We start from the raw sequence: 18069 nt of genomic DNA on the forward strand, positions 1-18069 counted from the left end.
AATTGTGCATCTTTTTACGCCATGACATCATCTTTAAAAGTCTTAAAAGTAAGGAACTCATTTTTAAAATGTAGTTGAAAGTATAAATATTTGTTTAAAAAAGCAAGAAGTAAAAGTAAAAAGTTGTCAAAAACAAACACTCAAGTAAAGCACAAGATTAAGGCAAGGCAAGGCAAATTTATTTGTATAGCGCATTTCATACACAAGGCAACTCAATGTGCTTTACATGATAAAACATGCAATTGTTTAAAATTAATAAGAACATTTAAAATCATCAGTAAAATCAATTCAACTCATCACCAAACACGACATCAACAACATGTCCAAAAATCTCTCTCTCAATCATACACAGTAGAGAAAAAAAGTGCCTTTAACTTTGATTTAAAAATGTTCACATTTGATGCTGACTTCAGCTCTGATTAAGTGTTATTATACTTAATACCACTTGTGTGTGATATTTAATAATTATGATAATGGTACTGTGCTATTAGAGGGTGAGGGGAGGCGATAACAAGTTAATAATACCCAAATATGTGGGGGAAAGAAATTATATATACTGTATATGTATATACAAAATAGATATAATAAAATTGAAATGAGAAAGAAAGAAAAAGAGAATTAAATAAATAAATGTAATCCATAATTACAAAGCAATAAAAGCTATTAACTCGCTCAATTTTAATTATTTATGGAAAAGAAAAGCCCAATGCCTCAAGAAATCCAGTGGAGTCCAATAAAATAATAAATAAAAATGGCGGATTGCAGGCCATAGACTTTGAGTGTTTAAATGGAACTATAAAAATAAAGTGGCTCAGGTTATTTCTAGAGAACACAAATAGTCTGTGGCACTGCATCTACAGAAGAATATTTAACAAAATGTGTTGTGTTTTGGTGTCAAAAAATTGCTCATCAAGCTGTCCTCATTTCATGCTCTTCAAACATAACTTTTCACCCCAGTGGCACACCGATTTAGAACTAACGATTTGTCTTGTTCAGGTACAAATCTATTTGCATTTCAGAATGACATGAAAGGGGTATATGGTCTGTAATGCATTTATTTGATTAATCCAGTAATGTACTCACTCATCAAGATTTTCAAAGTAAGTACAACATACATTGGTAGTAAATGCTTCATTACATCCTCCACAAATTTCAGCAGAACATGAGTCACTATGATATTAAAAGGCAACATTACAATAAGTTATATTGTGCATACTTGAAACTCCACGTAAACCCCAAAATGAAATAAATACACTTCAACACAATTAAAAAATATCTATCCTTCATCTGTACTACTGCACAAAATATTCTGTTTTGAATTAAACTGTGTGTTCAGTGATGAGGTCTCTGAATCCACCAGCCATATGTTCTTCTTATACCAACACATTGTGGGCTGAAGTAAGGGACGGGCTCCAAACAAAACTTTAACATTCAAACAACTTCACAGAACAATACATTATTTGTGGGCTACTGTACAAAGAAAGAAAAAAAAAAAAGAAACGTTATTAATTAAACGTTTTCAGGTTAGGATTGAATAGCTAAATATCTGAAATTTAAGAGCCGATGACAAGTGAAGCACGTTCAAGGATTTATTTCCATCCAAGCCATGGTTTCTAAGATATACAAATACGTTACCATGGAGCTTTCAACAATCAATCTCCAATTCATAATGTTAACATAAAATGGTGTCACACAAAGATAAACAGTCTTACACGCGTGGCCAGGATGAAGAAGATGGAAGAGAGAGGGAGAAGCTCTGCTTGACTGTGTGAGCTCCCAATGCTGCTGCAGGTACCCCTGTGATCTCCACACACCTGTCATCATTTTTTTTTTTTAGTTGATTGTTATTATTTAATGTTTACATTGTTAGAAAGAGCACATTTCACCGAGTCAAATTCCTTTTGTGAATAACATACATTACATGGCCAAAAAAGTTGATTCTGATTCTGATCCCTCCTTGGGAGATGTACCAATTTTGACCATCTGATGCCGCCATTTGGACAACATGGTAGAATTCTCAATAATAATCCTTACTGGATTTTTTAAAATTCATGGATGAAGACAAATACTTCTCTTTCTGCCTTTACAAATTAACTGAAAGAGCATTGTGACTCTCTAAAACTGGTCAAATTAAAAACTGTGATTCAACTGCTAGGTGTGCTCTCCTCTCTCTATATATATTATTTGACGGAGCCCCAACAGACAACAAAGTATGGTTTAGTTACACAGTAATACTGCAAACTCTGAGTATCCAGTTCTATTACAGCTGGTATGAAGTGGATCAATCAACTCTTGAGTATGTAAACCTTGAGTTACTCACTTGCACAAGCGCAATAAAACGGCATCATCAATGGAGCAAAGATATCACGAGCTACCATTGCATCGAGCCGGAGGAGAGCGACTTATTTCACCCCTATGGAGCTAGAAGTTCTCCTGCAGGTGTGTGGGGAATATGAGCCTATTCTAAAGGTGAATTCACAACGAATGCAACTTCACTGGCTACAGTCACTTAAATCGCCCATGATGAGTCGTTTAAACATTGTCGCGCTTTTTGGTCGCTTCATCGCTCCAGTGACGTGACGACTGGGGAATAGTATGTGCTTGCTGAGCTGGAGGCAGCACTGAGAGGGCTGGTGCACCAAGAGGGCTGTACACTTCTTCTCCGGTCATACTTTTACAGCACTTATCATAAACAGCTCCACTTGTACTTACGGTTTAAATAATCAACTTACGGAGTGACGAAAGGATGAGTTCAAACAAACTATAAGTAGAATTTAAAAGGCGTAATCAAGGAGTATGTTGCTTTCATTTGGCCCCAGTAAGTTGAGGGAAGTGTACAGCCCTCCCGAGGGTTGCAGCCTCTGGCAATAAAGACAGTGATGGTCGTTTGACGTTGTGTCATTTACATTGATTTTGAATGTCTAGTCGCCAGAGTCGCGTTTGGTGTGAACGCACATTAAGAGGAAAAGGTAACACCATGCAGCTGCCAAGGAGTTGGTTAAAAATGTTTTGTTAATTTAGGGTCAATCCGACAAGAAAAATTAAATATAAAAACATCATTCAGATTGGAAATGCATATTTAGGTCATCATCTCACCACATTTAGATTTTTTAAATTGTCATATCATATTGAACGGTATAAATGTGTATTCCTTTGAATTGACATATTCCCCTTTACATTTGAAACAGGTTTGTATCCAGGGAACTTTACAAAAGACGTTAGTAGGTGTTTTAATGCAAAACAACCTTTCTGATTGCTCTGCATGTGCATGTGAGCGCATCCGTGTTGTGCGATGTTACAAATGTAAAAAAAAAACAAAAAAAAAAAAAACAAATGTGTGGTCCGAGAAGTCTGTCAACGTTAATTTAAGTGTTTCTTGAGAAGCGGTAGTGTTCCCAAAGATATTTAGAATACTTTTGGAAAGAACGGACAATCCATGACTGATGGGTGTTCAGGTGGGCGAAGCGAGGTAGAAACCCAGAGTCTCCTTATACAAAACCTGCCAGCGAGCAGGTTCAGTTCAGAGAATGTTACCGTGGTGACATACTCAGAGTATAACTTAATTCGCTTTCTAGGATCGGAAACTCAGAGTTTCCCTTATTTGAGCTCGAACATGTTCAGAGTTTTAATATAACCCGTTTTCTGGAATCCCATCTTGGGGCCTCATTTATAAAAATGTGCCTAGATAAGCACACTTCAGCTGGCGTATGCTAAAAAACCCGTACGATTTTTTTTTTTTTTTTTTTTACAATTTATAAACGAGGGCGCACGTACGTCCCACGCCCGTTTCTGTTTATAAATCAGAATCAACTCGGAGGTTGGTGCACGTGAAGAAACACCTAGCTCCGCCCATTTGGTGCCCATAAAAGGTCCGGTCAACGCACTGAATTAATATTCACTAATCCAAATTTCACAGTGGACCGAGGGGGAAAACGAGCAAATATAACAAATTCCACCTAATTTGAGGTGGACACACGCAGAGCGTAATGTGGTGAGACAGTGCGCATTATGAAAGATAGAAAGGCAGATCGCGTTGAGTTGCCTCGTCAGACTGTGACAGGTGAAAAAAAAACGATCACACATAAAATATATCCGCCAAAAACATGGGATCAGACTCCGCAGAAGAAGCTCGTCTCCCTCCCGCAGCACCTTGTATTCATGGGGCTGGTCTTTGAAGATCCTCTCCCTCCGGTGTATCCCGTGCACCTCGTCCTCCATACGCAGCAGTGTGTTCCTTTTTATAACAACTACAGGTGTTGCAGCCAATTGATCGGCAGTTTTGCGCAATGATCATGTGATTTTGATTATTATTAATAATCTAAAATTGTATTGATAGGTGTGCACACGTCACTTACTCCCTGCGGGCGTCAGTATAATTTTTTCCTCCTTTGCAAATGCATCCTTCAAATAATATGTGTTGTGAAATGTTCAATTATATCACACAAACTATTAATTTCATCATTCTCCTGTTGGCGTCTGAGTTTCCCGTTTCTCATATGATTTTGGTGCGTATATGACAGGGTCAGAGCTGCCGTGGAGGTGCGCACATTATCTCGCCAGGTTTTTTTTTCTTTTTATAAATCCCAAATTTTGCTTATACAGTATGTGACGTATGCTTTCTTTTGTAAGTACGCAGCGTTTATAAATGAGGCCCCTGGTCTCCAAAACCAAATTAATTGTTGTACTATCAATGACAGACAGCTTGAGCAGCTGATAAAAACAGAATAATATTTAAACATAGACACATTAATTAAGATGAAATAAATTGTTTGGCAAAAGATCTCATACTGCTACCCTGTGGCATCTTACACAGTGGCAGTTGACATTGATTTTCTCACATCTTGAATTGAGTTCAAAACATTCTCTCTGGCAGTGCAGATGTGAAAACGATGTGAGTCGGTCTGTGCAGGTTGGAACTATAACCACTCATCTAAACTACCTGCTTGGTAAGAAAGGATAAAGCTCCCACTCATTCCAGGCTGCAGGAGTATTTCTCTGTGTCTCTGTGCAAAAAGAAAATCACATCACACACAGGTCAAAAATTGTCAATTTTATCTTGCAGTAGTTTGGAGTGCTTATTTTAATGTAATGTTGGTTCTTTGCTAGAATGGTTAAATCAAGTCAGTTCTTCTCAAGCAAATACAGCATTTCTTAAGATATTTTGATTTTCTCGCGCTGTTCAAAACATATTCAAGGATACCTTTAAAAGAAGTCTACCAGTAAATAATCTCAGAATAAAAAACAGAAGTTCAGCTGATAAAATGTGACAAAAATTGGTGTGAGGTAGCAAAAAGAAACAAAACTGACCTCCTCTATGACAAACACAGCTTGTTTTCCTGTAAAAAAAATAGTGTGGTACCAGTTTTTACACTTTTATCACATTCTTTCTGCAATTCCCCATATTCTGAACGACAAGCCTGGTTTTCTCTTACCTCTTCAGTATGAAAACTCCAATCATTATCACAGCAGATACAATATCCACAGCAATCCATATTGCTTTGTATTGAGAAGGTGCCTGAAATGCACAACAAAAATAAAAAAACCTCCAAATGTCACATAAAGCTTTAAAAATTACTCTTAACTTCTGCCGTGATTAGGCTTATGTCATTTAGAGACTATGGTAAGTTGAAATACAGTTGTGAATAATCAATCACTATTGGGAAGGCTGGGAGTTTTGCTCACCATGACCCAGTCAGGCCTGCCCACATGCTGTAGGTCACAGGAGTTGGTGGTGACTGAGCTGGCTCCTGCACACCACAGCAGTGAGAAAAGCCAGCGCTCGTTGACCACCCACAAGTTCACTGTGACATTGTTCTCTCGGAGGTCTCTGCCAAATATAAACACTAAATTGAATGTTATTTGAAGTTTTACATTTTTTTATATAGATGTGCTTAAATCACTTGTGCGCATCATATTCCTACTAGCTCCCATGTTGATTTGAGTGTGATACCAACTCTCTGAACTGTTAACAGTTTTAACACATTTTAAGGTCTATGACTCTTGGCTTATCTTCTGATTGACAGCTTTGGGATTCGACCCCAAAGTGTAAAATTACAGAAATCTCTCTCCTGGTCAGACTGCCCTAAGCAGGCCAGATATAGAAGCACACTGATAGCACACACCAAGGTCTCTTCTCATGTTTTGACTAACACAATCAGCAACTCATCTAAACTGAGAGATCACCAAATAGCAGCAGATTTGCAGGGACACACTTTTTCGGCTGGTTAACCTCTGAATCCCAGACCGGTTTGTCAATCCCTCTCGGCCTGGGGTCTTTAGGGCATCCGGGGGGGCTGCTCGGTCGTGGCCTGGGGTACCTTGGCTCCCGTTGTTGCTGCCGGCCTGGCTGCACCTTTGAACCCGGGGTTCGCGAAAGTGGTTCTTGCACAAACATTGGTTGTGGATGCACTGGCATGCCTTTGGCTGTGTGATAAGCTCGCTCTGGGCTTAGCCATAGATACTTTGATCCCAAATACCAGTTTTAGGTATAACCACTCAAGCAACCCTAAAGCTTGACTTTGCCTTACAGTTGGGGGCTCATCTTAAGATTTAAATATAACAGCTTCAATAATAAATAACCACCTTTCATGGCAGCTGTGTCACCACCGTGTGTGAATGAGTGAATAAGGTTGTTGTAAAGCACATTATAACTACTTTAGTGCTATATAATTCAAGTTAATTTACTATTGTATAAGTGTCAGTCATTTGTCCTTTTCCAATTATCCTATCAACAATAATGATGGGTTTTAGAAAAATTATCATGAATTTTCAATAAAAATCACTGCATAGTGCTGATATCTGTCCTGCTGGGTTAAGGACTAATGAGGATTTCTCAGATTTATGATTTGTGTCAGGGAATGCTGTAGTAGCACTTTGATCACTTACCTGCAAATAAAAATGATAATGTGGTTAAAAATGTTGGATTTGATGAATGAAAACATGATTTGTTACATTTTGTGGACCAGAAATTGGTGAAATAAACTGTTAGGGACTAGGCTGATGATTACCTTTAATTAGTGGGCTAGTCACTAGTTCTGGGCGGTCCTGTCAGCACCACACCTGTAGCCAGTCTGCTATGATCATGTCACCTATATATATATACTCCCTGTCCCTTGTTGGTCTGTTAGTCTTTCATGTCTGGTCCATTCTTATAATCATGCCTTGCTCTTGGAGAGGTGATCACTATAGCGATTGTCTTTTGCTGTCCACACACTATTATTGTTTTCAGCCAATGACAAACTCTGCTCCACGGTGTGTGTGTATATCACAGCAGCAGCGGAGTCAATCAACTGTTTCTTGTCATCCTCTCCTATTCTAACTACAGGAATAGTCCATTTAAGACGATTGTCCACTGTTTTGTCCTACCGCTGCATCGCATTGGGTCACAAACAGATCATGTCAAAAGCGATACGAGGCAATGTAACGGCTACTAAAAGTGGAACTTATTGTGAGCACTCTGCACCTCCAGGAAGCTCTCTGTCGTGATTGACATGTAAACAGACACGCCCACAAAGGTGAGCATTTCAGCGTCCTTCGCGTGGTGCTATGTATGTATTTTCTACAGTCTATGTATGTACCGGCTAACGCCCCTCCCCACACTCTGTTTCGTGTTTATAAAGCAGCATGAGCTTGGCTACAGAGCGGGTGGGAGGAGGAAGTCATTGTCCCGAATATAGAGACGCCCACTCATGAATATGAATAAGTGGGACGCAAATCAGCCTGTTTGTGTAGAGTTGCCCAGAAAGGGACTTTTCAGAGGCTAAAATTCTGGAAAACCTCAAATACTATGTTTTTGGGGTTCTTAGAACAAATGGAGATGGGTGAAAAATAGCATGACATGGGACCTTTAAGACCATTCCCTCATCTTCTAAGTAAATAAGAGAATATTTTCAGATTGCATTAAAAATGATGGGTTAGAGGAGTTACCGTTAAACACTAATGACAATTTGTTGAAACAGGAAAGCAGAACTTGTTACCACAAATCAAGCAAAGGATTTCGTAGTTGGGATCGCATAACCAGCCTTTCTCAAAGAGTGGTCTTCGAGCGACCTCTAGTGGTCTGCACTTTTATTGGGGAAATACTGTATGTTTAATAAGTTTCATATTCTTAAATTAAAAGCATTTCTTAAACTCTTTGCAATTGACTCCGAAAATAATGTAAATTCAAATAGTAACAGTAATGAGAGTGATCATTTTTACTTCACCGCTTTTTTGCAACACCACCTCGTAGCTAGGAAGGTGTGCATTTTACAATCTTTTGCCAAAATGAACGTACTCAACTGAAGATGAACCGCATTTTAAAACAATGACTTTTGAGTTTATACTATTTTGTAATTATAAATTATACAAATAATAATATATTATATTAACTTGTATTATACTGTTGGAGTAGTAAACAAATCTATTGGTTTTGGATATCTGACGCTTTAGGTGGTCCAGGTTTTTATTTTTATTTGTTAAGTGGTCCTTGGCAGAGGTGGGAACAAGTCACTGCTTCTAGAGTCTCAAGTAAGTCTCAAGTCAGGTCACTAAAGTCCTGAGTCAAGTCCCAAGTCAAGACAGTCAAGTCCAAGTCAAGTCTTGAGTCAAGGCCAATCAAGTCCAAGTCAAAAGTCCTTAACTTTTATTTACAAGTTTATCTAACTGATATAAAAAAATGAATTATTTGAACAAAGTACATATTTGTTAATTAATAGTGATATAATCTGACATAATGCTTTTATAAATGACTCAATCCAGCATTTTTTTGAATTTTATAATTGTCAAAGTTCTTCTGTTAACCAAACAAACAATAATCATACTGGGAAGTAGAAGAAGGTATAATTTTTCCAAATCAATTAATTATGATGATATAATCTTTAAATCCAAAGGATATCACTCTTGGAATCATTTTCTCTGCTAGAGTGAACATCTCTGCCTTGCTTAATATTTTCAGCTACTTCCTGATTGGCTGCCAGGTTGTTTAAAGGTGGACCTGTCAATCAAAGTCGGATGGCAGAGTGCCGTCCAGCAGAGGTTAGAGCAGAGTTAAGTCTTCTTGAGTCAATAGGCTCAAGTCCCAGTTAAGTTATGATAATTTGTTTTTAGGTCTAAGTCGAGTTGCAAGTCCTTCATTATTTTGTCCGGTCGAGTCTAAAGTCATCAAATTTGTGACATGAGTCTAAGTCGAGTCCAAGTCATGTAACTCGAGTCCACACCTCTGGTCCTTGGTCTGAAAATGTTTAAGAAGCCCTGGCATACACTGTACGAAGCATCATGTAAGAACATGTGCCCATAAGGTGTAAAACATGAACAGGATTGTGTAATCATATATACGTGTGACTCTTTTCTGAGCTGTCTTTACCATTACATTAGTTGATCCTTAAGTCTCCACTCATGGGCCATGATTAAAACTGTGTTCCCCTAGAGATTGAATATTAAACCACAATATGCATTGTTATATTGCAGCATTTATAATTACCCTCTACTGTGCATACCTTCTGGCTCTAGGACTAAGTAATGTTGGTACATTTTATTTTTACCTAATTGTTTTCATTCTCAATTTGTTGTATTTCACATTCAGGTGTTTTCCTCCTTTGTTGAACATGTCATGGATATTGTTATAGATGTGAATAAAACCTGGAGCTGTATAGTTTACATATTCTCTTCCTTCAGAAGGAAGCCATAGGACCTGTGGGGACAAGATAGGTTTTTAGTGAAATGTGAAATTAATGGCAAAGCTGCAAAGCTAAAATAAGGCATGACAGTAAGACTGACCAGGCTTGGGTCAATGCCTGAACTTAGGATGGTTTGGACGACATCTACTGTGTCATTTTCCTGGTTGTTACTGTAGAGGTCAAATATTACGGACTTGTTGTGCTTTTTAGCAAGATCCAGGAGCTGAAGTAAGGATGGGATCGACTGCTGTCTCGCTCGTTCCTTTTCCTCCTCAGACAGCTGGGACACTGAGTGGAAAGGATCTGTCTAGAGAGTTTTTTCGTATTGTGGACAATATCTCATGACCAAAAAACATATTCACAGACAATATGTATATGGCATATTTATATAAAGTACAACCCTCACCTTCAGGAACCATTCACCTGCATTGAGACCCTGGAGTTCCTCAAAAGTCAAATCAGAACTGCGGTTGAAGCTTTTGTTGGGAAAACGCTCTTTAACGTTTGTTGTTCTCAGCAAGAAGCCAGTGTCATTATCGTGCATCAGGAAGGGAATTCGGTCTTTACTGGAATCATAGAAAGGGAATTTTAAAATTAAGCTTCAATGAAGATATTGGAGATGAAACTACAAGAGTAAACTGCTGAACAATTTTGTGAGTAATACATGTTTCCCACAATATGTAGGAACTTTAAACAAAACAAGTCATTCTGTAACGGATGTAATCAGTTTGTCTTTCATAGCCTCAGTGGGATTTACAGTAAATATTTTACCCTTTATGGGGCTTCAATCTAATATAAACCCCCAGGTAGGAAATTAATAGATCATAGTTTCTGTAGGTTAGAAAATGATGCCATAATACTTTTGGTAATAAAGTACAATAGTTAATTTGACAACTAAATGAACTAGACTGACTCTTTTATCAAAATTTTAAATCTAAATGATTGGTCGAACTGCACTTAGTTGTATTTAACCATTGCAAAATGTGAAAAATGTGCTGTTGTGAGCTATTGGTGTAAGCCAATGGTCATGTGGCTGAGCACAAAAAACATTAATGTTAAAAAAAAAAAAAAATGTAGCTTTACATTCATGAAGTAAAGATAGTATGTGTGTCTTCTTAATCTGTTTCCCTACTAGTAAAACATTGCGTTGTACCTGAGCTGCACATCTGTCTCCAAACCTGCCATATTACATGCAATGCTTCTGTTAAAAGACATCATGGTGTTCTCTGGGGCCAGCTGAATACAGAAAGAACAGATTGATGAGAAAAGCTGTGCAGACACATTCAACCCTGTTAAATAGAGACTTGGGAACCAAACTGTTCATATTTTTTGTTCACAGATTAAGGTGCAACACCTGCATCACTTTCGTGTAACATACTCTGTATTTATGCACTATAACGTAAAAAATTAAGAGCTCACTTAAGTTTATATGTTGTATGTGAGCAGGTAAAACTTATTTAACAAATATATATTTATAATTATGTCCTTTTAGGGACTCTGAACATAAGTACAAAATATTTCAAAATTACATAACCTATCTTCACTGGCAGCATGTTGTGAATATTTGTCAGGAATTTTGTTGAGGAGCCTTTGGCCTAGTTTAGCAAAGGAAGATTCTGTATAGACTTTCCAATAGCAATAGACAACTGAAAAAAAAAGACACTGAAGCCTTGCATTCTATATGTGAAACCTGAACATTTTGTGAACACTATGATGGGCTTGTAATTTGTGCAGGGTGTTTTAATCTCTGCCCTGGGGCAGTAAGATTGGAACAAATATGTCACAGCAGCACTTCACAGCACTGGCTGTATCTAAAGCTGTGTGAATAGGATTGTTTAAAAAAAAAACAAATAACTTGGTTTTTACCATTGGTGCTCCTCTGTGACCGATGAGTTTAGGTTTTTCAGGCAGATTCAGTGGGTCTATTAGACAAGGAGACTGGATGAAGACAGGACACAGAAAGATGGCTGCTGACACAGCTAGAAATATTGTTGCAATGAAGAACTTAGACCCTGCAGAAAACAAGGATAAAAGAATAGTTTCAGTGATTTAAAACTCAGTTCAGATGTTTCTTTAGCGTCAATATTAGGAAATTAGGCACATTTCATTATTGTGTGGTAAACCATCTTTTAGTCCCTTTTTTAAATCTGGGATTGGGTTTTTCCTTTGAATATGCTTTACCTATTATGAGAGCATGTTGTGGTACAATTGGCACTTATTTCAACTGCCATTAGTATTCGCCTATCTGCCTTTACAGTTCACACATTTGAGTAACATCACATTCTTAATCCATAGTGATCATGATGTTGGCCCTTTGCAGCTTTAACCAATCCAGTCTCACTCCAAAGCGTAGAACGACTACTCTTGTTTACTGTGCAATGCATAGACTCCCTACACATACCTGTCAAGTATCCTGTTTTGGCAGGGGAACATCCCGTATTTTACCCATCTTTCCCGCATTCTTCCCGTATTAGTATTTTCACGTAAATATCCCGTATTTTAATGTAATAATAAATAAAAGATGCTTTACTAAACTGAACGCCATCACTAGCCTCGTGAGAACTACCATCTGAAATGGCCTGAGGGGCAGTTCTCGCAAGATTAGTGCCGACAGCGGCAAAAAACCCGGAAACAACTCAGAAAAGAGATGAATGAAGACGTTCCAGTGAAAAAAAACAAAGAAGTTGTGTAAAAACCTTGTAAAATGTGACAGTTTACCTTCCTAAAGAGCAACAGGATGGGACACAGTTACACGTTCTGTTAGATTAATAACTGAGATTTTAACGTCTCCCACAGCGGAAGGAACCACGTCAAGTCACTATGAAAAATCAGCCAATCACAAGTGACACAAATATACACTGCTGTCAAAAAGTGTTAAAGAATGTAAAGTCAGCAATAAATGTGTCTTATAAGTCATTAGTGAATACCAGAGAACCACATGAGTGAGCATGAGAAATTATAAGAAAATATATAATGAAAATAAAATGTTAATGTCTAACTTAAAAACAAGCAATGTGAAATTAACAGTAAATATGCAATGTGTTGACTTGTATATGAACTGTAAGTATATTAAATAAACACATGTGCTTCATATACACATTTATGTTTTTGTTTAGGCTGTTTTATATATTAGGTATTAGGGCTGGGCAATATATCAAGATTCAAGATGTATCGAGTTTTCTATTTTGGCGATATAGAAAACTATATTATTTCATATATCAATATATATATATATATATTATCGCTAATTATGTATCAAAATACTAGTTTTAGGAGTCGCTGCTTTTACTTCTCAGAACAACATGTAAAGCTCAGTTAGATGATTAATGAGTGTACATCTTGATCATCTGTTTGTTAATAAATGTCCCTGTGTAGCATTTTGCATCAGCAAATTTAACCCAGAATTGTCTTTCTGGTCAGACTTTATTTAATAAAATTATCTAGATTCATATCATATATCACCATTTTGAAAAAATATATTGAGATATGAGTTTTGGTCCATATGGCCCAGCCCTAGTAGGAACGTCCACAGCATTTCAATGTTAATAAAGGTCGACCTACCAGATTCTAATCACATAATTGTATTTAATAAGAAGTTGACAAGTGGGTATTGCGATTTCAGCCAACAAGAGCCTCATTTCCTGATATATGATCATTTTACAGACATAAATCTGATATTTAGTGTTGAAGTTATAGTCACTCAATAAACGAAATCCCAATAACGTAGGACATTTTTACAGCAGGTTTAGATCAGACAAATTTTGCATTATTTTTAGATATTTTCAACTGATTTAGTGAATGGAAAAAATGTGGCTTTGTCTTCATATATCTGCACTTGTGAATTAAAAGCTTTGCCAAAATTAATATTGAGTTTTACACATAACATTTATTTTCATTCAATTTAACCCTAAACTACGGTGGCTGGGAAGTGTCAGGTGAATGCATTTACAGAAACGAACACAAATGCAAACAGGTCACAACACGAATGCTAACCGGCCACAACGGAAGTGTTTCCGACGGACCAGTATTACAGACGGACGGGTATTATGATATGATAGCCTGATGTGAAAAATATAAGAGTATCCTAATCAACTTTCACTTACTTTCATACGCGTTTCAATGTCTTCTTCTTGTTCTTAACTGTTCTGGTGGGTTAAAAACATCCGCCAGAAACGTGTCCGTCTGTAATACCGGTCCGTCGGAAACACTTCCGTTGCGGAAACCCGGTGGCCGGGAAGTGTCAGGTGAATGCATTTAAAGAAATGCACACAAATAGAAAAAGGTCACAACACGAATGCAAAATGGCCACAACTTGATTAGGATGCTCTTATATTTTTCATATCAGGCTATCAGATCATAATACCCGTACGTCTGTAATACCGGTCCGTCGGAAACACTTCCGTTGTGGCCGGTTTGCATTTGTGTTGTGACCTGTTTGCATTTGTGTTCGTTTCTGTAAATGCATTTACCTGTGTTATGGCAATTTTTATATTCATCATAATATCGTCAAATGTGTGTTCATGTGTACAACTTGTCATGTTTTAATACATGATGACTGCATTACTCTTCGCACTTTTGAACAGCTGAGTCATGTTAGATTAAACAGTACAGATCGTATTGTACTCTGCAACACAGAGTCTCTGCTGAAGGCCATACACACGAACACACACACTATCAAGGATAGATAAGAGTGGCGCCCAATCTTCCTCATAATATACATGACTTCATCATCCTCAAATGTTTTCACTGTTGGGCATCTGACTCCCTCCTTCTCCTCACCTCAGGGTGGAACTTTTTCTGTTATCTGTATAAAAGCTTAAGCTGTGAAACTGTTAGTTAGAGTGAGTCTTGCCTTTTTGCTCTGCCACGAGCCTTTTGCCTTTCATTCTTTCAGGATGGAAGCTTCTTTTTTACTCCTTTTTTATTTAATTTTATAATAAATCTTTTTTATAAAATCATCAATGCCTCGCCTGGACTCCATCATTCAACCAGAGCAATAAATCATGTCTCCAAATGAGGTCAACCACAAATTTGCCGTAACAAATTGGCGATCACGAACAGGATCCATCTTCTACTCTGGGGGGCTTCTGCCGTGGACCAGCACCAGAGAGTGGACGCACTTAAAACTCCAAAGCTAGTTTTTTATGGCATGGGACTTCCGAGTCTGCCCCACGGTGGTCTGCCCCTCGGACAGAGACTGGACCACGAACCATCGGTTGATCCTCGAACACCAATTCGGACTATTAAGGTAAAGCTGCCTTTATATATATATATATATATATATATATATATATATATATATATATATATATATATATATATATAAATTTTCGTTTACATATATATATTCGCTCTGTGTTGATAGAAAGGCAACCAGTCGAGCACTGTATTGATTTTCATCATTCTGGATGTTCTCTCCTCCTTCAGCTGTTCTGTGTTTTGATGCAGTGAAAGGACTGCCATGAGAGAGGGTCAAATGGTTGAAGTTCTTTGCTTTTTAATATTACAAGTTCCCTATATTTTTCTTCGGGCTCGGATATTTTTGTTCAGGCATCTAGTACGGCTGGTCATTATTTACTTTGGTTTTGTTCAGGCACCTCCACGGACAGCCTGTGAGGTCCTGACCATAGGATAGACAGGCAACCAAAGTTTCCAAAACACCCCGGTACATGTACTGAGTTCACCTCTGTACCGATATCAAAAAAGATTAAAACCCCAACCCTAACCTAAACTGTAGTGAAGACTACAGGAAGTAAAACACTAATAATGGAATCAAACAGATGAAGAATCCAATAAACAAATAATATATGCATCCGCATATACAATCTTGGTATGATGTGAACTCAGATCATGCTTTCGGTGAGTTTTGCTTCTTTTTTTATCTTTGTTTTTATTTTGTTTAAACGTGTGAATGGAATCAGATTTCTCCCTTTGGTTGTTTGGCTTTAATGCTTTCATTTTGGACGAGAGTCGGCTGCTGTGTTTTCTGTGCGCACACACACACACACACACACACACACACACACACACACACACACACACACACACACACACAGAGAGAGAGGGAGGCACACCCACACACACACACACAGAGAGAGAGAGGGAGGCACACCCCCACACACACACACAGAGAGAGAGAGGGAGGGACACACACACACAGAGAGAGAGAGACACAACGTTGTGGTTTCTCAGCTTTCCCTCTGCCTACAGAATAGTGCTAAGCCATTGCAACACAGACACTATTTTTATTTTTTATTTTAAATTACATTTGATTTCATGTTTGATATATCTGGGGTCCACTCTAAAATGACTATGAGCAACACACACTCAAACACACACAGATGAATACAGTATTTCATTTCATTTTATTTTAATATTACTGTTATCATCATTATCATTTTTTTATTATTTTATTGTTAGTTTCTGTTGGCTTTGCGGTTGTCCCTGAAGAAACGACATCTTCAATGAAAGCTCATAATGAATGAAATCACCTTCAACTCTTATGCTAATGAAATGTCAACATCATTCAAAGGACCAAGCTTCAGAAGGAAATCGACTATCAAAGGACTCAACTCTCCCATTCAGCAAAGCAATGCTGCAACGAAATAACTCGCTCAGTCCCAAGTCAACTCTTCATCGTCTATGGAATGGGCCGCATGCCAATGCTGGGATTAACACATCCTGCCCCATCATCAAAGACTGAGAACCTGTGGGCGTCGGAGTTGGTTGGACACTCCCCCACCAATGAGTTGCGGGTTAAACGCCACGATTACTGCCTGAATGATGGGCAGCAACTGCAGACTGATCACACGTCTGCTGGAACATCTTCACCAAAAAAGACACTGTTTTAAGAGAGAGGTCATTTAGGTTAGAGAGGGACCGGAGAGGGTCCCATTCCTCTCTCAAACACTCCCTCTATGTCTGCTTCTTCCCTTGTGTGTTTGCTCCTGTACTCCTTCTGGCTTTTGTCTTGCAGGTCCGTGGGATCCTCAGTGTGGAGTTACAGAGTCTCAACAACTCTGTCTCCACCCTTTCCTCTGCACACACCCAACACAGCATAACGTGGATGGCTGTTCATCATAGGAATGGGATCCACACAAGGTTCCTGCTGCTTAACAGAAGGTTTTCCTTGCCGCCATGATGAATTCATGTTGGGTGTGGGATACATTTGTATGTGTATATACGTATATATGCATATGTGTGTATCCATAAAATGAAGAGTCCGTCCTTAAGACTGCTCTACTGTAAAGTGTCTTGAGATACCATTGGTTATGATTTGGCGCTATACAAATAAAGATTGATTGATTGACTGATTGATTGATTGATTGATTGATTGATTGATTGATTGATTGATTGATTGATTGATTGATTGATTGATTGATTGATTGATTGATTGTTTCAAAAGCCACGAGGACACCAAGCCATAAGAAGTCCACCACAGCCTTTGGTGGTAGTGCTACAGTATATCACTTTAGCCTTGAACTTTGGCATGGGGGGGGACAACTAGCAAATAGCCAACAAGCTTCTCCTTCGATAGGACAATACTAACCCCTCTATTTTCTGACTGTACGCTAGATTATTTTGTTTTCATTTATTCTCTCACACGCTTTGAGATACACTTAAAAGAAGGTGTGCTCTAAGCAGACAGACCAGACATATAGTCACACACACACGTTCATAACTATGAGCTGAAACACAGGACCACCATAACTTCACACAGAACCCTTCTGTTTGCCACATGAGACCATGTGTGCCCATCATTTATCTTTGCTTTTATTCATTATGTTGCTCATTTATTTACACTGCTTTTGCCTTTATGAAAAAAAAAAAGGGAAGAAAATAGTGTTACTAATAGGTTTGTTTTTGTTTGCTTTTATTTCCTTTTATTTTCTTGTTGAGGGGAGGGCCCCACAATGCAAGATAAGGTTACATCCATTGAAGAAAGAGCCCTCTGTTGCCTCAGCTTTTGGAGCTGAAGTTTTTATTTTTTTATTCTTTTATTGGCCATGATTTTTTTGAGCTCACGTTTTTTTTTTTTTCTCCTTTGTTATTTCTGAACGATTCTTCTTTTACTCTTTTGTTTTTACTCAATTTCAGGAAAATTGAGACAGAGATTTATGACTGCAGCCTCAACCAAGTTTACATTTTGACATTTTTGACCGATACCCTCGTAAACAATCTGTACCTTACCCTTTTGAAGCTGTTTGCGACAGACAGCCTAGTTCAACATTCATCGTTTTCATTTTGCGCGCCTCCTCCTTACCGCGTCGGACTGTCTTGCCGGCCCGAAGCCACTTGACAGCAGGGGGGGTACCAAATTTTTGTTCAGGCATCTAGTACGGCTGGTCATTATTTACTTTGGTTTTGTTCAGGCACCTCCACGGACAGCCTGTGAGGTCCTGACCATAGGATA

At 38.2% G+C, this 18069-nt stretch overlaps 1 protein-coding gene across 1 annotated transcript in view; it reads right to left on the reverse strand.

The window, feature by feature from the left end:
- Positions 1-4969: 4969 nt before the first annotated feature.
- gdpd2 (glycerophosphodiester phosphodiesterase domain containing 2) overlaps positions 4970-18069 on the reverse strand; it is a 50069-nt gene continuing 36969 nt past the window's right edge. Inside the window, exons 7-14 of the mRNA XM_028460407.1 lie at positions 11523-11668; positions 10810-10892; positions 10063-10222; positions 9757-9963; positions 9522-9670; positions 5683-5827; positions 5433-5515; positions 4970-5003 (exon numbers count right to left, since the gene is read on the reverse strand). Of these exons, the coding sequence (XP_028316208.1) occupies positions 4970-5003; positions 5433-5515; positions 5683-5827; positions 9522-9670; positions 9757-9963; positions 10063-10222; positions 10810-10892; positions 11523-11668 (1007 nt within the window). The remainder of the gene's footprint in view (positions 5004-5432; positions 5516-5682; positions 5828-9521; positions 9671-9756; positions 9964-10062; positions 10223-10809; positions 10893-11522; positions 11669-18069) is intronic.

This window comes from Gouania willdenowi, chromosome 10 (assembly GCF_900634775.1).
Source record: "Gouania willdenowi chromosome 10, fGouWil2.1, whole genome shotgun sequence".
Classification (NCBI taxonomy): Eukaryota; Metazoa; Chordata; class Actinopteri; order Blenniiformes; family Gobiesocidae; genus Gouania; species Gouania willdenowi.